The sequence below is a fragment of the Dothidotthia symphoricarpi genome, assembly GCF_010015815.1.
Source record: "Dothidotthia symphoricarpi CBS 119687 unplaced genomic scaffold P153scaffold_11, whole genome shotgun sequence".
Taxonomy (NCBI): domain Eukaryota; kingdom Fungi; phylum Ascomycota; class Dothideomycetes; order Pleosporales; family Dothidotthiaceae; genus Dothidotthia; species Dothidotthia symphoricarpi.
This window is the reverse complement of record NW_022985018.1, coordinates 766,864-790,352: the sequence shown is the minus strand read 5'-3', so window position 1 is coordinate 790,352 and position 23,489 is coordinate 766,864. Positions and strand designations below refer to the sequence as shown.

General features: G+C 53.8%; 8 protein-coding genes across 8 annotated transcripts; 3 read left to right on the top strand and 5 right to left on the bottom strand.

Annotated features, from left to right (window-relative positions):
• Window positions 1–242: 242 nt before the first annotated feature.
• On the top strand, window positions 243–4,639 carry P153DRAFT_357465 (uncharacterized protein; the record flags this gene model as incomplete). Its single annotated transcript, XM_033666734.1, has 2 exons — window positions 243–1,325; window positions 1,373–4,639. The coding sequence occupies 2 exons, from the start codon at window positions 243–245 to the stop codon at window positions 4,637–4,639; spliced, it is 4,350 nt and encodes a 1,449-aa protein (XP_033523378.1).
• A 395-nt stretch (window positions 4,640–5,034) lies between these two features.
• Window positions 5,035–6,024, bottom strand: P153DRAFT_386183 (uncharacterized protein; the record flags this gene model as incomplete). The annotated part of the gene is made up of 2 exons (XM_033670506.1): window positions 5,035–5,687; window positions 5,736–6,024. 2 exons carry the CDS (start codon window positions 6,022–6,024, stop codon window positions 5,035–5,037), a joined length of 942 nt encoding a protein of 313 aa, XP_033523377.1.
• A 401-nt stretch (window positions 6,025–6,425) lies between these two features.
• On the bottom strand, window positions 6,426–7,049 carry P153DRAFT_376305 (NADH-ubiquinone oxidoreductase-like protein 20.8 kDa subunit; the record flags this gene model as incomplete). The annotated part of the gene is made up of 4 exons (XM_033669650.1): window positions 6,426–6,509; window positions 6,561–6,693; window positions 6,749–6,976; window positions 7,030–7,049. 4 exons carry the CDS (start codon window positions 7,047–7,049, stop codon window positions 6,426–6,428), a joined length of 465 nt encoding a protein of 154 aa, XP_033523376.1.
• Window positions 7,050–7,215: 166 nt separating this feature from the next.
• On the top strand, window positions 7,216–9,126 carry P153DRAFT_341378 (uncharacterized protein). Its single transcript, XM_033665920.1, has 3 exons — window positions 7,216–7,973; window positions 8,021–8,679; window positions 8,750–9,126. The coding sequence occupies exons 1-3, from the start codon at window positions 7,466–7,468 to the stop codon at window positions 8,861–8,863; spliced, it is 1,281 nt and encodes a 426-aa protein (XP_033523375.1). The 5' UTR covers window positions 7,216–7,465; the 3' UTR covers window positions 8,864–9,126.
• A 28-nt stretch (window positions 9,127–9,154) lies between these two features.
• On the bottom strand, window positions 9,155–10,581 carry P153DRAFT_397186 (uncharacterized protein; the record flags this gene model as incomplete). Its single annotated transcript, XM_033671539.1, has 2 exons — window positions 10,482–10,581; window positions 9,155–10,369 (listed from the first exon to the last, which is right to left on the bottom strand). Exons 1-2 carry the CDS (start codon window positions 10,512–10,514, stop codon window positions 9,155–9,157), a joined length of 1,248 nt encoding a protein of 415 aa, XP_033523374.1. The 5' UTR covers window positions 10,515–10,581.
• A 272-nt stretch (window positions 10,582–10,853) lies between these two features.
• P153DRAFT_292141 (glycoside hydrolase family 55 protein) lies at window positions 10,854–13,646 on the bottom strand (the record flags this gene model as incomplete). Its single annotated transcript, XM_033663819.1, has 4 exons — window positions 10,854–11,304; window positions 11,366–11,416; window positions 11,467–12,998; window positions 13,050–13,646. The coding sequence occupies 4 exons, from the start codon at window positions 13,644–13,646 to the stop codon at window positions 10,854–10,856; spliced, it is 2,631 nt and encodes an 876-aa protein (XP_033523373.1).
• Window positions 13,647–15,757: 2,111 nt separating this feature from the next.
• P153DRAFT_423399 (uncharacterized protein) lies at window positions 15,758–17,772 on the bottom strand. The gene is made up of 3 exons (XM_033672425.1): window positions 17,078–17,772; window positions 16,469–17,027; window positions 15,758–16,418 (listed from the first exon to the last, which is right to left on the bottom strand). Exons 1-3 carry the CDS (start codon window positions 17,616–17,618, stop codon window positions 16,178–16,180), a joined length of 1,341 nt encoding a protein of 446 aa, XP_033523372.1. The 5' UTR covers window positions 17,619–17,772; the 3' UTR covers window positions 15,758–16,177.
• Window positions 17,773–18,437: 665 nt separating this feature from the next.
• Window positions 18,438–20,671, top strand: P153DRAFT_376300 (uncharacterized protein; the record flags this gene model as incomplete). Its single annotated transcript, XM_033669649.1, has 3 exons — window positions 18,438–18,599; window positions 18,694–19,101; window positions 19,157–20,671. 3 exons carry the CDS (start codon window positions 18,438–18,440, stop codon window positions 20,669–20,671), a joined length of 2,085 nt encoding a protein of 694 aa, XP_033523371.1.
• Between the last annotated feature and the right edge of the window lie 2,818 nt (window positions 20,672–23,489).

The window sequence follows — 23,489 nt, the reverse complement described above, 5'->3', positions numbered from 1 at the left end:
ATCAACCACGTCGCTCTCCCTGCTTCAAGATGGACTTCATTGCGCCTGCCCGTATAAAGGCGCACCTTGTCCCTGTTGGACGCATCAAGCGCTCTCGTTTTCTTGCCTTTGTCGACTTTCTGCAACAGCAGTCTTTAGTTCGCCTGGGAGATGTTAGCCCTGATCCTAGGCCTGATAGGAGTACGGACCCTTCAAAGGACGTTTCCAACCACGACATTTGCTGATTCTGGCATTGAGTAGATATGTTCTCTCCTCTAGCATATCCTAGCGGAACGCTCCTGTATGATCTCTCAACATCACTTTCCCCGGCTTCTCACTTATCACTGTCACCATTTGAACAGTTCAGAGAACCGCTTCTGATCATTGGCATCGGAGATGCTACTGAGTATGCATGGCTGGAACCGTCTCGTACACCAGGCGCCACTTCAGATAGCGCAACTGGCGAGCCTGCGCCTGAAGACGAACATGCGATTGCTGTCCAGTCTGCCGTGAAAGATTTAAGAGAGCAATTTCCCAGAGCCTACCTACACAGCTTTATGATGTTTGATTATGCGGCCCAGGCACGACACCATAGCTTGCCTGAGGAGACGGTGTTGATTCCTCCCAAGTCTCAGCTCAAGACCACGACGATGAAGACGTTCATGTGCGACCTTACTGCGACTCTTCTGGCAGAGATGACCACGCTGGCGAGGTCGTATCAAGCACTTCCCACTATTGCTTCACCTGCATCACAAAGCGGCAACGCAGGGTATGTTCCCAGCTGGGCTAATCAGGAATCCGCTACTTCACAATTTTCGCGGCGCAATTCCCAAGTGCCGACCACCAGCAGACCAGAATCGCCGGAGACAGGCGATCATAGGGACATTCACCGCATGTCCATGCCTGTACTCTCATCTGCTCCAGGAGACGCATTGACGACAGAAGATCCAAGAGTTGCCACATCTACTACGCAGGGAGCGCGTACACCACCTACCACGTTTGATGAAATACCCGGCGTAAACGCGACGAATAGTTTGCAACGAACGAGCAGTAATTCATCAAAGTCAGGTTCAACATCAAAAGATCGGGGTTCTGAAAGAGTTTCCATTCACGGATTTGGTTCTGGAGGTGTTGGTGAGCGGGCACGGAACAAAGGCCGTGGTCGGGTCAGTATCGTGATCGGAACACTATACATGCTTGCAGGACAATGGCACGAAGCTCTCAGGGAACTCATCGAAGGCGCGACAAAAGCCCGTGCCTATAGTGATCACTTGTGGCATGCCAAAGCCCTCGAGAACATCATGGTCTGCTTAACGTTATGTGCATGGTCGGGTGTGGAGTTCCAGGTTGGTAGTATCTACAGTCTTATAGAGTCCGATGTTGATACTGTCAGATACCTTCAATATGTTACCCAATGTCCGATAAACTGGCAAACAGCAAATCGCCTCAGCACACGCCATCAAACAGCAATGCTAACCTATCCGCTCCTGCCAGGCCCGCCCATCTCGAAGCCGCTCTCGAGAGCCTGAACTCGCTTCTACCTGATCTTGTCAACATGATATTAAACATTTATACCCGAGCAGCGAACTTTGCAGGGGAATCGATGCCGCCTCTGGCATTCTCTGAATGTGTCATACGCTTCTCCAAGCTTCTCTCTGCAATCAACCTGTCGGCTGGCCATCTCGATGACGATGCGCTCCGACACCTTGTTCTAAATACTCCATACAGGCAGAAGCCCCGGCTCTCTGTTCCACGGCTCAGCGTAAACCCCACGCGGAATGACATTGCTGGAATGCTCTTTCGTGCTCTACCAGGACCGGTCGAGACGTCTGGAATCAGCCCTACCGATCGAGTCATGATCCTGTCAGGCATTGCTTCCGTGCTGACATCTTTGGGGTTGCAAAGAAAAAAAGCCATCGTGATGAGAGAGTTCATCACCTCACTTATCCCAGGTCTTGTTCAAGCTAGGAAGGTGGGTGCAGCAGAGATGGGCGTACACCCTGCTGCTGGGTTGGCCGCTCTCAATGTGGCCAGCGGAAACTCTTCCGGTGCTGGTTCGCTCAAATCACGCGAAGGCGAGGCCGAAAATGGTATTGACGAGTTTCTAGGCCTACTTGGCCGAATATACGGGATTCCGAACTCGAAGCAGTCTCTGCTTGAGAGCCCAATCGGAGGTAACAGAATGACCAAAAACGAAACCAGCCAGGATGTGGTTGAGGACATCCTGACGATTTCGTCGATGAGGGCTTTCGGAAGTCTCCAGTTAAAGCTAGATGTATTGCGGATGTGTCTTAACTTTTGCGAAGCCCTTCCAAATTTCAACGGAATCCTTCATTTTACAGCACTGATACTCCGGATAGCAGGGCCTGGAACAGCGCCAAAGTCAAACAGCACGGATGTGTTTGTGTCGTTGTTGCGAGAAGAACAGGTCAGACTGTTCTCAAATGTCTCTCGGACTGTTACCGCAGCAAAAAAGCTTGGCCTGCAGAATGTCGAGACAGAGTATTGGGACGATTTTCTGGTCCGCGGGTTGTTTATATTGGAGGAGCCGGAGAAGCTTCGATTGACCCATCACCGTCCTGCCGAGCTACAATCAACAACCTCAGGAAACGCTGGGCCTTTCATTCATAACCCCTGGCTGAAAAGGCCAGAAGCAGATACTACGGAGACTGTACTCGTGGCCAACGAAAAGTATCGCTTTGTCATCGCTCTGCAAAATCCCTACGACTTCGAACTAGGGGTGGATTCGCTGAGGATTGCCGCGAAAGGTGTCGAATTTGTCGCCTTGGAAGAGCATTTCATCCTGGGTCCTTACCGAACCCAGAAGTTCCAAATCGCAGGCAGGGCGCTTTCATCTGGTAAACTGGAGATTATTGGATGTCACGTCAAGGTCGTTGGCTGTCGAGAACGACTCTTCCCCATCTTCCCGCAGCCTTGGAAGCCAACGCGGGAGCCAAAGATGAAGAAGATTGGTCTGAAAGCATGTCTGGGGGCACCAGCTTCTCGGCCTTCGACAGCCGTCCCGTCAACATCTCGAAAGGCGGATACTGCGCCTACTCCAGAGTCGTTAACGTTTAATGTCATACCTGATCAGCCTGTAATCGTTGTGACAAAGGTGTCATTACCCCAGTCCGCGCTCATGGTTCTTGAAGGCGAGAAGAAACGGTTCACGGTAACCGTGAAGAACACGTCGCAAATCACAGCAGTCGACTTTGTTCATATTTCCTTCCAGGACTCTGCAACAGCGTCTGTTCAAGCAGCTACCTCGGAGAAGGGCATCTCAGCTGCCGAGCTTCATGAGTTGGAAGTGCAACTAGCACACTTTCCATCTCTACGCTGGTGTAGAAACGAAGGGGAAGAATCGATCAGCATTGCACCAGGTGCAGAGATGGACTTTGCCATCGAGGTTGTTGGGCGAACTCGTCTGACTGAAGCATCCATACAGATCGACTATGCTAACCTTGGCAAGCGACGCTCCGAGGTCAGCGACCAGTTTTCTACCCGGCAGGTGTTCGTCCCAATCTCTATCACAGTGAACGCCAGTGTGCAGCTCCAGCGCCCAGATATCCTACCATTGTCAGGTGATATCTCGTGGCACAATCAGGAACGGCGCGCTGGAGCCGGCTTAGACGGCAATGAGCCTGTATCGGGAACGCAATCATCCGCGTTGTCCGAGTCCTTTCTCCAACTCATACCCAAGCAAGGGCAAGTCGACGAATATTGCATGTTACTCCTGGATTTCCGCAACTCCTGGCCCAACCCGCTATCCGTCTCACTCCAAGTCCGACCACCACCAACCGACAACAACGAACAAAACGAGTCACCTGACAACACTCATGCAGTACACGAAGTAATCCAACCAGGCCACGTCAATCGAGTCGTCGTCGTGATTCCCAAAATCTACCTCCCAAACCCGCACGCAACCATCCCCTCGCTCAACCCAGCCAACCAGCGCCAATTCGTCGTCAGCACAAGCAAAATCTCCCCCGAAACAGAGCGCGCCACAAGAGAAGCATTCTGGTACCGCGACTCGCTCCTGCAGCTCGTGCACGGTACCTGGACCGAAGAAAGCAACAACCGCACCGGCGCCATCGAGCTGCGCAGCATGCACCTCACGCCGCGCATGGTCGAAGCCGTGAAGCTCGACGACATCAAGATAGACACACACCTAGTGCCCGACCACCCAGCTGACGACACCAGCACACCCGTCCGCCAACTCGGCCGCGCGAAATTCGAAATCAACATCGACACTTTCCTCACGCTCAAAACCTCGATCCACAATCGCAGCCCGAACCCGCTCTCCCTCCTCCTGAGACTACAGCCCCACCTCGCCGGCCTGCCGCATAATATCGCGCTCGACCTCGATAAACGTTTCTCGTGGACGGGCGTTTTGCAGCGCAAGTTGCCTGTTATTCAGCCTGGGCAGACGGTCGAGTCGGAACTCGGTATTGTGGCGCTATGTAGCGGGACGTTTGAGATCGGGGCTACGGTCGATGAGGTGGAGGTTGTGAGCCCGGTCGGCGGCGGGGAGGAGGGGAAGAGGGCGAGGAGCGATACGCAGAGTTTGCTGCAGGGGGGTGTGCTGGGGGCGCCTGGGCTGAGGAGTTGGTATGGGGATGAGCCGTGTACGATTGTTGCGCGGAGAGGTGGAGGACGGTGATGGGGTGGGTGGTGTAGATGATTTTTCTAGTCCGGAGTGATGGTCTGTTTATCTACCTCTGATGTTGTGTTCTTATACGTGACTCGTTTGTTTGTTAGAGTAAGGTCGTGGGAGATGGCTTACTGTTTACTCTCAGACAACATAGGTGGGATGTATAGCCTTTCACCCACAACTTCGTTTCCACGTGCTAGTCTCGTGCACTGCACCATTGAAGTATGTGGGAAATTAGGATGCAGTAGTTAGAGTTCATCGATTGCATGTACATAGCTGAGAAAAGAATAAGTCCATCCATCCATCCATCCAGCGCCCCACTCTCAACCCATCTTCTCCCACCCTCGCATACAGACCCCAGACTCCCTCCCCCAACACTCATCCCACACCCCCCCCAACAACCCCTACCCACACCCCCCAACCACCCTCCCCAAAAACGCCGCCGCATCCCCATACACAACCCCGCACGCCACCCTCTCCCCGCCAGACAACCCAACCGCTACTCCAACCTTCCCCACCCACCCCTCGATCTCCGTCCTCCCGCTCTCCAGCAGAAAAAGCTCCAATCTAGCTTCGACCCCACAACTCCCGTCCACACCCGCCTCCGCACCACCGCTCCAGTCCACAGCGCCGCCAGGCCCGATCACCCCGCCGCGCAAATGTATCAGGCGAGCGTGCCACTCCGCGTCCGAGACGGCGAGCATGTACAGCATGCCGCGGTGTATGCTGGTCAGTAATAGGAGGGGTGTGCTGTAGAGTATAGCTAGGACGTCGTATGTAGCGAGCATGTACGCGGCGTGCCACTCATCCGCGAGGAGAGCGTGTGCGAGCGAAGCGCGCGCGGAGGCGGCGGAGGGGCATTTTTCTGATTCGGCGAATAGGACGCGGCGGAAGTGGGGACGGGTGATGCTTGTGGGGAGGAGTTTTGCGATGGCTGATGGGGGGCGGGGGATGGTGGTGTAGAGGCGGAGGTGGGTGGGGTGGGAGTCGAGAGGGGGGGAGAAGAGGAGGGTGTTTGTTAGGAGGGCGGTGGGGTGGAGGAGGGAGGTTAGGTATACTGGGTTGTGTTAGTGGGGGGTGGGGGGTGGGATGATGGGGTGAGGACTTAGGTCGGCGGTTGTCCATTGGATTGGTGTGTTGGGGAGGGATGTGGGAGATGGTGGGGAGCTGGGGACTAGAGTGGGTGAGTCTGTGGAGGCACTCCGTGGCGATTTTCGGGGGGGAGGTTGGAGTGTTGGAACCTCGACCAGGTCTGGAAAGGGCAGACTCTTGTTGGAGAGTTCATCACCAGCGGTGGTATAGTTGTCGTGGGCATTGCAGAACGTGTCGGAATGATTATTGGGTTGGCTGTCGCAGTTACCTAATGGATTGGTCGATACGGTCGCGACACTCATTTCGAAGCTAGAGCTCATTCTCAAGCTCGGAGAGAATGTTTCCGTGATGGTGCAGCACTTCGCAGGAAGTGTGGAAGCCCCAGCAATTAATCAATTTGGTGACTGGACTTGATAACGAGCAAATCGACGGGGAGAAGAGCAGCAAAAGAAGTATAAAGAGAGAAATCAAAAACTACAATGACATGTGTGATCAAAAGCAGACAGTCACGAATATTCCGTAACTCACACGGGTCTTGACATGGAAAGTGGTTGCGGGACACATTTCTTCAAGTATCATCGACTGATGGTGTGACATACTGTCCGGTTCTTCACATTCTGCCAACAAATCAGCCACAAGACGCAGAAAATGCTCTTTGAAATGAAGTATTGAATTTCTTGTCCTGAACGATATATGTACAAGCTCAGTGAGTAGAAAAAATGTTGCGCGCCCGCAGATGGACGGGTGTGTCGCCTTTGGGCGCATCTGGTATCGTCTTTTCCAGTTTCTAAAACAGTCAGCCAGACACAACATATACTGGGCGTGAGGGCAGTCGTACCAGCTTCTCGAATACGCACTTGTTCAACCTCCGCTCCTCGGACCTGCAGTTCCAGAGCTGCTGGTTGTGGTTCTCGAGGCATTGCCAGTGGGTGCGGAACTGGTCCAGGCAGTTCTCGTTGATGTCCTTGATCCTACCGCATGCGTCAGTCACGTCCTTCCTCCATGGCGCCTTCCGGGTGCTCTCACACGCTAGCGGCACATCTGGTCACCTTGCGGCCCTCCTTCATGCAGTCGAGCTCGCCCCGGCCATTGGCCTCGGTCTTGCACATCATGTAGTCATCGTTGTAGGCCTTGCAGCGGGCGCCGATGAAGAAGGAGGCGCTGAGGAGGGGCGCAGAACTGGCTCCAAGCTCCTTGACCTTGGGGATGTCGTCGGGCAGAGGGGTCGTGTCGATGAGGGCTTGCTGGTTGAATCTGCGCCGGATTAGCCTGGAGGCGCAGTCAGGTGACGAGCAGGAGGCATGTACCTGGGCTGGCGCGACGACATGGTGAGTGTGGAGTGCCAATGGCGGGCGAACTGCTCCCAAAGTGAATGTAGTTGAGACGGTCGTCACTGAGGAAGTCGCGATGCTGACTAACATGTCCCTGAAGCCGTGATTGGCTGGCGGAGGTTGGAGCTTTCGACAATCGACAAAGCCTCGTGCAGCAAAACACGTCTCTGCGCGTCGCCAAAACACTCTGCGCAAACCACAAAAGCCTCTCCTTCATCGACATCGACATCGACATGCAAGGCATCTGCGCTGGGTATTAGCAGTGCCATCGCGTCCACTCCCTCGACATTTCTCCTTCACGTGTTGGAGCGCGTCCAACAGCAAAACAGCTGTGAAGCTCTCCGTTCGCAGCCACCGCTGTCGACACCTGATACAAGAGGTGGTTGGTCATTACTAGCGGTCACACGTCGACATGTCGTTCAGCTTTGGGAATTTGGGAGGCGGAGAGAAGAAGACGGGCACGCTATTTGGAAGCACAACGGCGCCAGCTGGGGGGCTGTTTGGGCAGTCGCAGCAACAACAACAACCACAGCAGACGGGCTCACAACCCTCTCTTTTTGGCTCGTCGGTCGCCCCACAGCAACAGAACAGCGGGTTTGGCGGTGCGCAACAGCAGAACACAGGCTCGAGCTTGTTCGGCCAGCCCCAGCAGCAGCAACAGCAGCAGCCCAATGCTGGCGGGAGTCTGTTTGGGCAACCTCAACAACAACAGCAACAGCAGCAACAGCAGCAGCAGCAGCAGCAGCAGCAACAGCAACAACAGCCGAACTTTAGCAACAGCCTGTTCGGATCGTCGCTGCAGCCAGCGCCCATATTGAACCCCGTCCAGGCGCAGAGCATCCAGCAACAGCGCGAAGGGCTCCCGCAACTGCGACAATCCTCGGCTGCACCTTATGCAGGTTCATCGGCAAGCGGCCACCGTACGTATATCAGCGCATCCCGCCCAACAACACTAACAACCGAATAGGAGAGAAGTCGGTCGTCGAGCAGATACGGGTCCTAAACAACAAATGGGATCCCCAGAACCCAGAGTGCGTCTTCCAGCACTACTTCTACAACGCCGTCAAACCCGAAGAAGCCCCCTTCTACGGGCCCTCCCCCGGCGAAGACGAGCGGAAATGGGAAGAAGCCCTATCCAAAAAGCCCAGCGCAGGCGCCATACCCGTCCTCGCCCGCGGCTTCGAACAAGTCGCCGAACGCATCCGCCAACAGCAGCTCGCCGTCACCGCGCTCCGCACCCGCCTCCACGAAATCAACAACTGCCTCTCCGTGCTCAAAGACACGCACGAGCTAAACGTCGCCTCGCGCATCACAGAAGCCAAGCGCAAACACGTCGTCTTCACCCAGCGCACCCTCGCCCTCGCTACAAAAGTCCAGATCCTGCGCAACCGCGGCTACGTCATGGACCAGCAGGAGGAAGAGTTGAAGAAGAAACTCTTCGACCTTGAGAAGAAAACTTTCGACCCTGTTCTTGGCGGCCGCCAGGAGGAGATCTGGGCTCGCATGTCGGGTGTGCGTGAGCGTGCGCGTATCCTGCAGGACGAGACGGAGAAACTGGGCAAGACGCTGGAGAAACAGCAGAATGGGGAACTGCTCTCGGAAGATGATCAGAAGGCGCTGGATAAGGTATGCTTTTCTACCCCCATTTTGTTTACTGTAAGATACTTGTTGCTGTGCTGAGCTAATGTGTGTATAGCTTCTGAGAGACTATGATAGGCAGCTCAGTCATTTGTCTAAGTGGATCGATGATACGAAGCAGGAGTATGATGAGTGGGAGACGGCTAAGGAGCAGAGGCCTGCTAAGCGGTGAGAGTGCGATATGTAAATGAAACGATTCTGGATGTTTGGGGCAGGTTGGAACGTTGGCGTCGAGGGATACCAGAGCGAGCGAGCGCGTACAAGAGGGGGTGGAGAGTAATTTATGCATGGCTTGGATCTTTGACGTTTTGCGTTATCTATGTGTTGGACATGACGGTACTTGGTGATGATACTGATATTTCGTATCGATACAGACAGACAGACTGCGCTCAGGTTTTGAGTGCCCTCCACAATCCGCCCTCGAACAAGGGGTATAACACTTCACAACACCTCTTCCCACTGCCTACTCCCTCCTCCCCCTCCCACCCCTCGTCCCCCCCTCCGTCGTCGAATTCAAAAACCTCTCCCTAAGACTAACCCTCGCCGCCGTCGCAGCAGGCGAACTCCTAAGGAACGAACTCCCATCAAGAAGACTACTCCCATCCATCCCAAAGCTACTGCGCCCATGGCCCAGACTAGCACCCAGATCCAGCGTGCCCGCCGTAGCATAAACGCCCATCATACCCGCAGGCAGCCCGGAGCTCCGCCTCGCGCCCGCCGTCACGGTGGCATGTAAGCCAGACGCACGTCTCGTAGATGTAGGCGCGGGGGGTAAACCGGAGGAGCGGCGCGATGCCAGTCCGGAGCTGCGACGACTGCGCAGGGCGCTTGAGCGGCGGCGCGGGGGCCGGCGACGTGCAGACGATAAGCCGCTGATATCGACCTCGCTGTCTGTGTCTGGTTCGAGCTCGGAGTCTGTGTGCTCGTACTCGCCGGCTTCGGGGATGGAGTCGTCGAGGTCGCGCTCGTCTTGCAAGACGCCTGCGATTTCTGCTTCTTCCATTTCGAGCATGTGGGAGACTTCTGCTTCGAGGATGCTGCCTTCTATGAAGGAGTCTTCGTTGAAGGGGACGGAGGTGTCGGTGCCGGTTATGGAGGCGGAGGCTGTTTGGCTGGCGGTTTCTTGTTCCTCGTCGTCGTCGCTACCGCCTGCGGTGTCGGAATCATCATCATCATCGTCATCAGACGCAGACCCGCTGGCTGACGCAGAATCCGACAAAGACGCCGCCTCGGGCACCGAGTCGTCCAAATCCCTCTCCCCCTCCTCACCCCCCTCCCCGGCACCATCTCCATCCCTCTCCTCCCCAGCAACCCGCTGCTGCTCATTCGCAGCCTCCTGCTGCGCCGCCGCCAGATCAAGCATGACCTGCTCGCGCCGCGCCATCATCTCCTGCTCCTCCTTCTCCAGCTCCTCGTCGCGCAGCGCCTGCAGCGTCTTGGCCACGCCGGGGGGCCGCAGCCACCCGGACCCGAAGCGGCGCACGTTTTGCTTGCGCTGGTCGATTGTGTTTTCATCGTGTGTGAGCGAGTGCAGGAATGCTGTTGTGGCGCGTGCGTGGTGCGAGTGGTGTGCGTGCCGCTGGGGGGCGTTGGTGTGCGTGTTGGGTGGGGAGTGTGGGGAGGGTTCGGCGTCTGGGGGCGCGTGGAAGAGGTGGTGTGAGGGCCAGAGGGAGGCGTCCTGGGGGGGTGTTAGTGGGACGGTGGCTTTGTTTGGTATCGTGTTGGGGGTTTGTCTCGAGGGGGGGGTTTGTTGATTTGGTTGTTTGTGCGAGGGCAATTGGGTGGCTTACTGCTCGGGGAGCTATTAATGGGAGGGTCAGCATTTTTGGGTGTGTGTCTTGTTGTCTGCAAGGAAAAGTGTGATTGCTTGTCGTGATGATTCGAGTCCCAGACGCGTTGTTGGAGACGCGAGGTCCCGCACCTCGGTACTAAAAACCTAGCGTCGTTTGACCTCCCCACAACGTTCACTTGACATAGTGTTGTCCACTGCGAAACAGTATTGGAAAAATAAATACTAGGTTTGAATATATGCCGTCTACCAACCTAGGAGCGTACTCCCAGATGCCCCAGAAGAAGAAAAAACGCCACCTAGAAATCTACATCAACATATGAAACCAACAAACGAAATCCCCATCTTCCTTCCCACTCCCCCAACACCCCCCTCAAAGCCCAAAGCTCCCAATCCGAAAAACATTAACCGTATCCACATACGTACTATTATTCTCCGTATTCGCCACCAAATCCACCCCATCCCTCGTAACCATATGCGTAGTCCCCACAGTATTCAAATTATACAAATTAACATCATACGAATTGCGACTGCCCTCGATACTCAGGATGCGGGATTGGCAGCGCGCACCGCCGCCCACGTCTGAGCAGGCCGTGCTGTAGTTGTCGAAGAAGGAGTAGAGCCCGACGCCGTAGCCGAGGATGTTGTTGGAGCGCACGATGCGGAGACCCCAGCCTGAGGCGGCGTTTATGGAGCTGTTGGGTGAGAGGGTGAAGATGGGGTCGGAGAGGGTGGGGTTGGGGGGGAAGGGGAGCAGGGCGGAGGGGTTGGGCTGGTAGTAGGCTGTTTCGGTTTGGATTTGGCCCATGAAGATGTCGCGGGTGCTGGGTGGGGTGTTAGTATGCGTGGTGTTGGGCTGGGCTGAGTGTGTGGAGTGGGACTTACTCGACAAACTGGTATTCGTATTTTACGTGGTGCTCGACGGCGGTGCCGTATCTGCGTTCGTCAGTGAATAGTCAATATATAAGGGTAAATGGGATACTTACAACCAGATCATACCCCGCTGGCTCTCGACATAAAGACCCCTACCAGCATAGATAGTGATCTGCGTATTATTATTCCTCGCGTCGTCGAGATCATGATCCGCAGTCCAGAACCAGTTGTTCTCCATGTACAAGCCGGTGCCAAACTTCGTAACATGCATAGACATGTACGCAGCAATGCACTCTTCGACCAGCGTGTCAGCAGTGGTCTCAACATCCGGAGTCTTCTCACACTGCTCAGTCTGCAAGTTGGAGCCTGCGAAGCCGCCAATGCGCGTGTGTACATCCCACATGCCAGCCGGCTCGCCGTAGGAAGCGAGGTTGTACTCAATGAGGATCGCGCCCTTTTGCTGGCCTTGTGTGCTGACGAACATGTCCGACCACTCGATTGAGCCTTGCTCGCCGGGCTGGGCGATCTGCACCACGACCTTGGGATTGTCGATGTCGTTGAAGTACGTGCCAGCTGCAAGGATGACGGACGAGAGCGCCTCGCCTACAACCTTGGAGCCGGGCGGAATGTAGATGGTACCTGTGACTATATAGTAACCCGCATCGACGAACAGGATCTTGCCCTCCTCCTGAGCTTTCAAGATTGCATCGTTCAAGGCCTGCGTATCATCTGAGTGGCCGTCACCCTTGGCACCGAGATCTCTGGCGCTGAGGAATCCAGACAAAGGTACAGAGCCGTACTGCGGCTTGGAGCGCTCGTAGTATTTCCCTGTAGCGTCGAGCAAGGTAGCGGGCCGTTTACTGGGAGCAATGGGTCCGCGCTCTTCGATCGGGCCGTTGGGAAGGTATCGGTGGCCGTCAGCCCAGGCATCGATGACTGAAGAGCCGAATGCCCCCTCGAGATACGTCCCTTCAGGTCCGACTACGGCAGCGCCAACGTTATTGAGCTTGACGTTCTCCAAGTACAAGCTTCCGGCAGCAGCAGGCTCGGAGTCGGGTGTTCTGCCTGTTGAAATTCCAATCGGCGTGTTGTTGATCTCGCTGTCCAGGAAGGTGATGGATCCAACGTTGACCGCTGAAGGGCCGCCGGCTGACATGTTCAGACCAACTTGGCAGTTGTTGATGGAGACGCTCTTATACGTCCAGCCCCAGTCCCACAGCTGGTTGATAGCAGTTACACAGTTGTGGAACGTCAAGTTGCGTGTTGTGAACTGCTGATTGCCAACGTTGAAGCCGTACATGCCGCCGTAGAAGACCAAATCCGTCATGAAGCCTCCGGAGCCCTCTTCCACAAACAAGCCTTGATGCTGAGTATTATTTTCAGCGTTCATATCGAAAACAATATTTTGCAGACTTGTCGTCTGAGCTGTCGGCCAATGGATACCAGTCGCAGAGACGTCAGCTGGGATGTTTGTCATATCGAGGACAAGGTTTCGAATCTGCCTGAAAAATGTGTTGGTGGGTCCAAAGCCAGTCTTGCCAGCGCGCGGCCCAGAACCCTGGTACGGGGAGCCATCAATCAAGCCTAAGCCAGTGAAGTTGGAAGAAGCAAGGAGAGTAGGGAGACAATTTGGATTACCAATAATCTAATCGCGTCAGTCAGATTACGTTATTCAAACGGCTTTCGGTGAGCAAACCTGAGTGTAGTAGTAACTTATGATGCTGGTGGAAATCAAGTATGTGCCCTGTGGAAAGTACACCACAGCCGGTGTGGTTGTTGAGCTTTCGCACTGTCCGGGCGTACATCGATCCCCTTCACTTATCGCAAGCTGGATGGCCGCCGTGTCATCGGTAATTCCATCTCCTTTCGCGCCAAAGTCCTTCACATTCCTGAAGACCTGGTATGATTCTGGGTTGGCGTTGAAAGACGCAAGTCCTTGATGCTTGATGCTCTCAAGCCAGTACGGGGCGCAAGAAGACCCAGGGATTCCGGTAGGCGAAGAAGCGCCATGACTTTGAGTCAAAGTACCGTTGAGGTTGGGATAAGGTGGATTGGCAGGATGGTCGTTTTCAATACTGATAGAAGCACCAACGCTGTAGGCTCGTTTCGGAGCTGGAGGAGCAGGAGTGTATACCGGATACACGCCCTCTGTTTCCGACGCAACAAGACTCGAGCTCACAACCTCTCGCTCCTCTGCACCGTATGCATATCCGCGTCCATAACCTGCACGAGAACGACCGTGGAGCGCAAAAGCGCAAGAAGACAAACCCAATATAACAGAAGAAACCAACATTTTTGCAGAAAAGGAAGATGTCAAACGAGTGAATGAAAGCGACCTTGAAAGAGTCGAAGAACCCAGATCACCAGGCTGGGGATCACAAGGAAGGATATATAAATACAACACAACACCACAAGCTGACAAGCCTATCTACTCAGCCCTGCCGCATCTACTTTCTACAGGGGAGGCGATCCTCCTACCTAGGCGAAGCCAATCGCCAAAGAAACCGCAACCGCAAGGACAGCTGCGAACGTCAGCTTGCACCCTTTACCTGTGGCGTGCACGTCGTCTGATTGTGAAACACGTCCAAGCCATTGTTTTTTGGGGGGTGGACAAGGCCGATCATTCCCAAGATCCGCCAAGTCAGCTGGAGATTTGGTGATGGATGATGCCGTAGTGGCCGCCCCTTGTGACGAACCAGCAATAGCTCCAGATTTCGATCAACGGGTGGGTCTTTCGCCGCAGATTATGACATGCTGACGGTCGGTATTGGGCCAAGACCGGTATGCGACGCTGTTGCTTTTCGTGGGAGCTGGACTAGATCTCTAAGGGGCAAAACAGAGTTGGTCGTCCTTTTTTGGTGTAGTTGTTCGGGCCGCGGTCGCGAACGTCGTCGGACCGAGACCGCTCTACCGAAAAGATATAAAATGCCACGGCCGGTGCTTGATGTGAATCGTGCCGAATAGCTCTTGAGTGTAGCCTAGTATTTGGAAATAAGATTGATATCAAGACAAAGTATATTGTATGTATCTTGGACATATGGAGCGCGCACAAAAGTTACTGTCGGCAATTGATGTAGGTACCATGTTATGCTAGCCACGCGATCCAGAAAAAAGTACCTAGCAAAAGAATATTCAGCATCCACAACCAAGTTTGCAATGTTTCAAGGGGTAGAGTTAAATAACGTCTTGCTCTTAGCGGTTTCCATGTCATGGCGGTTTTGTAGCGTCGTTGTTTGTCAGTCGTTCTGGATGAAAGAGTGTTGTTGTATCTTAATCTTGTATGGTTGAGTGTCCAAGAGGAAAGAAACATCCCAGATTCCGCTAAGCCTTTAGATATTCGAAATCTCTCGCTATAAGGCCGAAGGATATATCGTCAGTAGCTCAGCCACGCTCGGCCTTGCGTTCACTATGTTATCCTCCGGATATTTGCCTAAATTACCGCCCCGTACGGACGAATTCAAGCGAGTGAGAAGATTTGCTGTTGCTTTAAAGCCAATCCTACTGTTCACCACCCCCAGGACATCGAGGAATCATCCAAGAAACACCATCGTAATATTGGAAGCGCAGATAAAGATTCCAGCGTGAAGATTGAGCCATGGACAATACTGGACATCTGAACTAGTTGCACACAGACTCCCCCAAATACTGCACGTGGAAAATGAAGCCTTGCCACGTACCTAGCGTGCTAAACCCACATTCCACCAGATGAACCACGACGTGAAAAACCCTAGGTAGTCCACACGCCGAACTGACGAGACAAACGCGCCCCCACGTGACCCTCCATCGGGCATTCCCCTCGCGAAACCCCGACATGATCATGAACATGAACATTTTCCACACCTAGACTCACCCACGTCATCTTCGCGACCGCCAAACCACCAACTCAACCCTCTCCAACTCAACCCACAACAACATGTTCGGCGGTCCGTCACCCATCCCCTCCTCCTTACAACCCCACTAATACCACACAGCACCACCACAGCCCTCGAAGCGCGAGCTCGAAGCCGCCGAGGCGCAGACCATGACCGATATTAAGTGGACCGCCGCCACGGCCGTGGTGCTGTATTTCTGTGCGTCGCCGATTCTGTATTGAGAAGTTGGGGGAGGGATGGCATGGGCTGGACTGGGCTAATACAGTGTAACAGCACCGTTTATTGTCGATTACGTTTCGAAGCTCGTTTAAATGGTACTGGACCTGTGATATGGGAATCGTGTTTCTGGGGCGATGGGAGGGGTGATGAGACGCTGGGTAGATGGTGGGGTGGGGGGACTGTTGCGCTGCTACGTGGGGCGCGTTTGTGAGGATGGGATGTGATGTGTTCGCAGAGACGGATCGCTGCACAGAGTGGCGCGTTGAGTGGGGTGGATGAATGGCAGAGTGGGAATGCGAGTAGCGCCCCCGATGTCAGAGGGAGTGTATATTATGGTATGAGTATGGATGTACAGAAGATTCACGATTACTTCGAAGACATGTTCAACTGGCCATAACACAATTTCCATGTGGATGAACAGGGAAGCATGCATGTAACATCCCACATCGCAGTGTTGAGTTCACACATCGGAGCGCATCGTAAAAAGCGCACGTGGTACGCATCTCATCAACGCAATCAGATTCAAGACTCCAATTTATAGTATACACACCAATCTGTCGATCAGCCCCCTTGCAAGACGCCGTATATGCAAGCTCGAAAGTAACAATGCCCATTCCCAAACCATTGCATACGCCCAGAACTCCATCAACCAAGTGCAGAAACAGCAAAACTCTGTAGAGCGTGCAGAAGCAATTGAACAAGCAATGCGGAGGCGAGAAGTTGGAGAGGCGATTTAACGTCTGCCTCCACCGCGGCCACCGCGAATCTGCCGCATGATATCCACATTCTGCGAGCGGTTTTTGTTGTTCTCGTTGAACACGACGTTGCTCTTGGGCGCGATGGTGTAGGACGTTGGACCCGTCTCCATGCGAGCGCGTGTGAAGGCGCGAGGGACTTCGAGGGCCTTCTTCCTGGCGTTCTCACGAACTGCTGCTTGGCTGTTGGCGGCCGAGTTGACAACTGCAACTTGTTTGCTGCAACTGAGTTAGCCACAAGTATACATAGAATGAGCAACATGACGTACTTTGGATCGTAGTCGGCCTGGGCAAACTCTTTCTTGCGGTAGTCGTCCGTACGCCTAAGAATCGGACGAGTCCAGTCTGTGAAGAGGCGCTCGGCTTGTCGCTTGATGGTCAACTCTGGGCGCTTACTCTTGATGTAGAACATGATGACCTTGCCAATGCCAGACGCGACAAGAGTGTCCTTGTTGACGGGCAGCTTGGCCAGCGCAGCAAACAGCTCTTTCTGAATGTCATATGCGGGAAGACTACCGTCGCTGAGGGGTTCCAGGAAGAATCGTACTGCTTCGAGCAGGTTGACCTCGGGGTCGACGATGGATTCCCGCAGCGTGTTCTTGTTGAGCAAGGCCACGACTTCTGGCAGCAGCTTGAGCTTGTGTCGGGCGGGCTCGCCACGCTTCCGACCTTCGTTGTCTGCTTCGGCGGCTTGAGCCATGCGACGGCGCATCTCCTCGATCTCTTGGTCGGCCATCTGCTCGAGATCGATTCCATCCTTCTTGCGGCGGCGGTTCGACGAGCCCTTGACGAGGGCGTTAATCTGTGCGTCGAGCGCGCGCTTTCGTCCTAGAATTTCTATTAGCAGAGTTTAGAGGTCACGATACAGGCGCACGTACGCTGCTCTGGCGTGAGGTTCTCGTCCTCCGGGCTTGCTGCGCGGACCCTGCCCTCCTTCTTGGATCGCTTGCTCCTCCTGCCACCATCGACGTCGCCCTCAGCCTCCTCGCCGCCCTTGTCCTTCTTCCGGCGCGGCCTGTCCGCCTTCTTTTTCTTCTTCTTTGGCTCCTCGCCCTCGCCGGCAGTCCGTTTTCGCTTGTGCACACCAATCTGCTTGACCGTGTCCTCGTCGATGGCTTGCGGGCGCTCCTCGATGGCGATGTTGCTCGCGTCGAACTCGCCGAATTGCTCGTCGAACTGGTCATCATCCAGCGCCTCAGACAGCACGGACTCGTTGTCTGAAAGGCCAGCTTGCATGTCATCGTCGTCAGGCATCTCGTCCTTTCCCTCCGTCACCTCCATGTCCTGGTAGGGCTCGGCGATAGTAGCGTCGGGGAGATGCTCTTCCTCGATCTCAGGGCGCAATGGGTCTCCGGCGTCGTTGCCAGCCTCGGGCAGCGGCGAGTTGGAATGCGACCTGTTGAACTGGACGTCCTCCATGTTGTTTGACGTAATGCAGGAGAGTGAGGTGAAAGATGGAAAGCGCGATTTGGAGTATTGGCTGGGTTGATGAGTCCAATGAGCGCGACAACAGCCGTGTGGTAGCGCGACGGGCGACAGGCGTGCAAAGATTTGATGTATGCGCTCTCAAAGAATGTCGAGGAGAGAGCAGAGCGCGTCTGCCAGTGACGAGCGGAACTTGCCGAGCTTGGCAGTCGCAACCGTGGATGGCAGGCGCGTCCGTGCGGCTCATCAATCAAACACCGCAGCCCTCACCTTTCTCTTGCCGTTCATTCAACACTCACCAACCTCACACCCAACTTGCGTACAGAGTGAGCGACTCTCCTCATCCTACTGACTGCCCACACGCCCGCGGCACAGCTCTCTAGTCACGCCCCTGCTCAGCTATTTGCCGCTGGGCACTCACCAGGTATCTCCCTGCTGTCGACCGTGTTGCAGTCGCGCGCTATTGTCACGTCAGGTGGCTTGGAGGAGGAAGGCACACACTGTAGGAGGAGCGCAGTCACTGGGGGAGAGCGTGTTTTGTCACTGTTCTGGCTGTACTGGCGCAGTCTTCTCGCTGCATTATCCAGCGAGGTCATAGCTAGATCATCACAAACAACCTGTCATTTCGTGTGTTTGAGAGCGAGGAAGCACTTCGTCCATCTTGTTCATCTGGCGTTCGAGAACGACCGACTCCGACCTTGCGACTCATCGACCGCACATCGCACACTTCTATTTGCACCGTCTCACGCGCAAGCTCCACTTCTAACCCTAGCACGTCTCCTTCCTTCCTGATACAAGACAAACGTGCCCATCATGTCTCTGCCTGCTGCTGAAGTGGCAGCCGACTTTCGAGACGCTCTCCAAGATCTGAGGCAGAACAGTAGACCAGAAATTAGCAATCTAACACTCATCGCCAAAGAGAACACAGAATACGCACAAGCCATATCGACAGAACTGGAAAATCATGTCCGATCAGTAAGTCGTTGCGCATCTATTCACAGACGTAACAATCAAATCCCCAGCCTTCCGTTCTTCGACTATCTCCTTGACAGTGACTAATGCGTTTTAGACTCGCCCTGAGTGGAAACTCCCAGCTCTCTATGTACTCGACTCCATCGTTAAGAATGTTGGCACCCCATACACCGTCTATCTGGGTCGCAATCTCTATCGAACATTCATGGATGCCTACCTGGTCATGGACCAAGGCATCCGTAAGGCTATGGAAGGCTTATTGAGGACATGGAAGCAACCTGTGCCTGAATCAATGGATCCCCGTCCCGTATTCCCAGCCGATGTGACTCAAGACATTGAAAACGCACTCAACAAGATTCGTGCAGCTACTGGTCAAGTACAGGCTCAGCGACCGCAACATGCGCTCCCACCTCGACCACCGACCAATGTGGCTTGGAGGAATACTTCGACGCCTCCACAGAACGTACCACGGTACGCGGCTCCCCAAGACCCGCGCATCCGACAGGTAATTCGCAAAACCCCGCACGTCTGCGATCCAAGTCTCTAACACATAACAGCAGGCATTACTACCAACTCCTCAATACGGACCTCCTGCGCACACCACTACGCCGCCCATGCAGTTCCAACAACCTCAACAGAGTGCTCAGCCAATGTCGTCTATTGATCTTGCTGACTTGAAGGCCGAGGTCGCTCAGCTCATAAGCACTACACAAACCATGTTTGCACAAAATCCTGCAGATGTGGCTCTCCGAACAAAACTACAAGCACTTCTAGCACTCAAACACGTTCTCGACACACAGACACTGCCTCCTCAGCAGCTCGAAGCTGTACGAAAGCAGGTTCAAAACTTGGCCCCTCCTCCCGCGCCTACGCCAATATATCCTCCCCCGACACCAACACTGGCGTACGCTCCTCAACAAGCGATGCCTCCAAACTTCCCAACGGCTGGCACACCGTCGAACAGTGCTCCACCAAACCTCACGCAGCTGCTCGCAAGCTTCAGGCCGCCAATGCAACATACCCCACAACCGCCACCGACTCCGACTCCTGCTACTCCCTCTTTGGCCGATCTCTTGAAGCGTGTCTCCTCTCCTGCTCAAACCACAGGCTCACCGGCACCTGCTCCGTTCAACTCCTTTCCTTTCCAGGCGTATCCACCACCTGCCACTACTCCGGTACCAGCCCCGATAGCCGCAGCACCACCACCACCATCTGCCACGCCAACGGCCAACCTTGCTGCGCTGTTAGCTCAGTTCAACAAGCCTACTGCAGCACCACCACTCCTACCACCGACGCCTATACAAGGCCCACCCCTTTCTCAGTTACCGCCGCAGTCGCACAATCCCGCTCCTGCCATGGGTAGCGCCGACTGGCTGTTGAAAGCCCTGAGTGGTGTTCCAGGCGGAATTCCCGCGACTCCAAACCCTATGACATCTCAACCATTAATGTCACAGCCTTTGCCACCTCCAAACATGCTCAATGAAATCGAACTCACGACTGCATCCATGAAGAAGCCACGCTTCCATCTGATCTCCCGCCTTTACGAAGCCAAACCTAGTATATGCGCGACATGTGGCCGCCGCTTCGAGAACACGCCAGAGGCCAAGGAGAAGAAGGCGCGCCACATGGACTGGCACTTCAAGGTCAAAGACCCCGATGCAGTCAAGCGCGGTGTGCACCGCAGCTGGTACATACCCGAAAAAGACTGGGTCGAGTACCGCGAAGTCGACGAAACGGCTCCCGTGACCGACACAGCCGTCACCACCAACGTCGCCAAGCCGAAGAAACAGGCAAAGGATCGCTATGTGTCTGTTCCCCAGGACACAGCGCTTATCCACGCCCCGTGTCCGATCTGCCAGGAGAAATTCGACCCCGAGTGGAATGTTGAGGCGAATGATTTTGTCTGGATGGATGCGTTGAGTGTGGGCGGGAAGATTTATCATGCTACTTGCTTTGAAGAGTATAGTAAAGGAGCCGGGATCCCGATGCCGAGTAGCCCGGATTCTGTGCTGGGGAAGCGGAAGGCTGATGCAGGTGACGTGTCGATGGAGGGGAAGAAGGTCAGGGCCTTTTGAATGGCCTTGGGTGAGACGTTGGAGTGGATGGTATTTAGACAGACGTAGTGGGTGGGTGGAGTGTTGGTCATAGGTTCTTCGATGCATAGCGTGGTGTTTGGGTTGGGTCGGTACACTTTAGGCCTTCTTGCAATTCGTAGTTTCGACGCAAAGATGGTGTTCTATTAGCACTCGGCTTCGTAGCTGTAGCACAAAATTCTTACTCATCTCATTCACTTATGAATACTTGACTCCTTCTTCTTGGTGGTTCTGTCTTTGCTTTTTAACCTCTCAGCATTGACACCCAGGAACTGATCCAAGACACACTGTGATTACCTTTTCGAAGATCTCCCGTCCCTTTACACGTTATAAAACTTTAAGTGCAACCTTGTCTTCCCCTACTATAACAAAATCCTGCGTAGTTAGGAGTATTGCAAGATTTCGTCTAGCCCAGACCGTGCACCGGCTGATCAATCGATCGATCGATCAGCAAGTATCAACCCTCTACCCTTCCCCACTGAACTCCTTACTCGATTCCATGCGCAGATCTCTCTGATCATCACATATACTCTTCTATCCACATTTCCTAGCAACAACACTAGCCAAAGACGCACAAAATCGCACTTGACACGTTTCCCCTGCGCCCCGAAGAGTATCCATCCGACCATACCCTTACCATGTGAGATGGATATAGATCCTTGGTTTTGCTACATCGGCAGACGATGTTTAGGTCTGGAATGACGAAGTGGAAGGTTGGTTCGGGCATTGTCGTGGCCTGTTAGATGGTGGGAGTAGCAGTGTGTATCCGTGGGGAAGATTAGAAGAAGTAAACGCGACAAGGCGGATTGTCTTGTTATGGATGGTGGGCAGGAAAACGTAGTGAAGATTGTTTGTCTTGAAGCTGGCTCACGAGGGATTGGTATGCGTTAGGAGTGGCGATTGTGGAGGTTGCTGAGACTGTTCTGGAGCTATTTACTCCAAGGGGTGTGGCTTGGTGTGCTACGGATCAGAGCCTGTCGAGGCGGAATTCAAAAGGCTTTCGTCTTGAGGACGTTTTGAAGGGTCTTGCACTGTGAGTCAAAGGGGGTGTTGTTCACCAAATGAGGGATGTTAAAAGGAGATTGCTCTTGGTGGCTGTTGATAAGTATGATACAGCTTGCCCCAATGCGTGCGAGTCTGCAGTCGTCACAGTTGTTCTGCTAGAAATCCGCGATTGCGTTGAATCGCGTTTTTGCATGGGCCCATTGTTCGGAGAGAGTTCCCGGACAAACAGCGTAGTGACATGCACCAACATCAAGGTATCGGTATGCCCCTGAAGGTCCACCGAATTTGACATCAAGTTCACAATCGTTCTGGGGAAGTTTTTCGACAGAGTCTGTCACTTGCGCGAAATCGACTGGATCAACGCCCAAGTCGATCCACACAGCGCGACTGGAAATTTATGGCAGTACACGTGTAAAGCAACATCCCTTAGAAGCTTCTATAGCTCTGCTGTCTAAAATTATATCTGTAACCCTACGTATCATCCCTAAAGACTCTGAAATTGTCGGATAGCTTCATCAACATGCTGAACCTGTGGGCCAGAATCAACGGAGGGTTGGCTCCGATGACTACTGGGGCGATCCGGATTTGGCCGTCTCTGTAGACATTACCGGCATGAAAAAACCCTAACACCTTGACGAGGCTACTAATGACCAACTTACTAAGAACCAGCTCAGATATCAAGTATCCCAGTCTATCTCGATTCACTCGTACGAAACGTTGATGGCAGAAAAGAACCACCCAGTGCATGAGATAATGCGACATCCCGATGACCTGACTCTCGAGCACGTTAAGGCGTTTGCTAGCTCTGCATGGGACAATTGTCTCCACCCTTTCCGGGAATATTCCATCCGTGTAGAGGTCTGTTGACTGATTTCGCTGGGAATAGACTACGTTTACAAAACGGATGGGATCGTTTTACTACCAACGGGCCACCATGACCGTATCACTTTCCAGCTGAAGAGATCCGGAACTAGCGTGAATAAGCTGAGACTTTAGCGAGAATTAAGGCTGCTGCGGAGAGCCAGACGGGGGCTACGCGTCGAACGAGGCGTTCATCAAGGTTACTGAGATGCTTGCGAAATTTTGAGGAAGCGGGTTTGCTGGCTTGGAGGGCGAGCAGAGATGTGGGAATTAACAAGGAGCCAAGTCGGATCGATATCATGTATGTATACATGCACCAATAGATACCTATGTAGAGATATAGTATGTTTGACTTACCGACTAGGTACTGTAGCATTGGCGAATTGATATGTAGTATCACTAGTTCTGTGAATAAAAAGTTGTTGCTTGTGCAATCTACTCATAAGAGAATTTCAGCTCGACTGCATTGGCCTATTTCTCGAAGTGACCCAGCAAGTCCTCCAGTTAGTCAAGCAGGTTCCGGAGAACTTGAACAAACTCTTGAGCGCGATCAAACACCACAAGGGTAAAGGTGTCCGCGGAGCCCATAAACGCAAGGGTGTTCTTCCATCTAATCCCAGGTATTGCATGAACACCACCGCCGGATCGCGGGACAGGATTCAGCCACATGAGGACATTCAGCCCTCTGTCCCCGCCTCTGGGTTCAAAATACCGGGAATCAGGCTACCCCCAGAAAAGCTTGATATGACCTGATATTGAGGGCTGAAGTCGTTTCTAAGTCCAAACCCCTGCTTGTTAAAGTACGCACATGCCAGCGTCTATGGCAGTAATTTCTGTTTCGGTTTAACCGGTGTGTTGTCCTTTGTCTGCTAGGTTCGTGCAAACCTGCTTCTGAACTTTCGATTTACGGAGAGTCCGCCGCCAGGTGGTACGT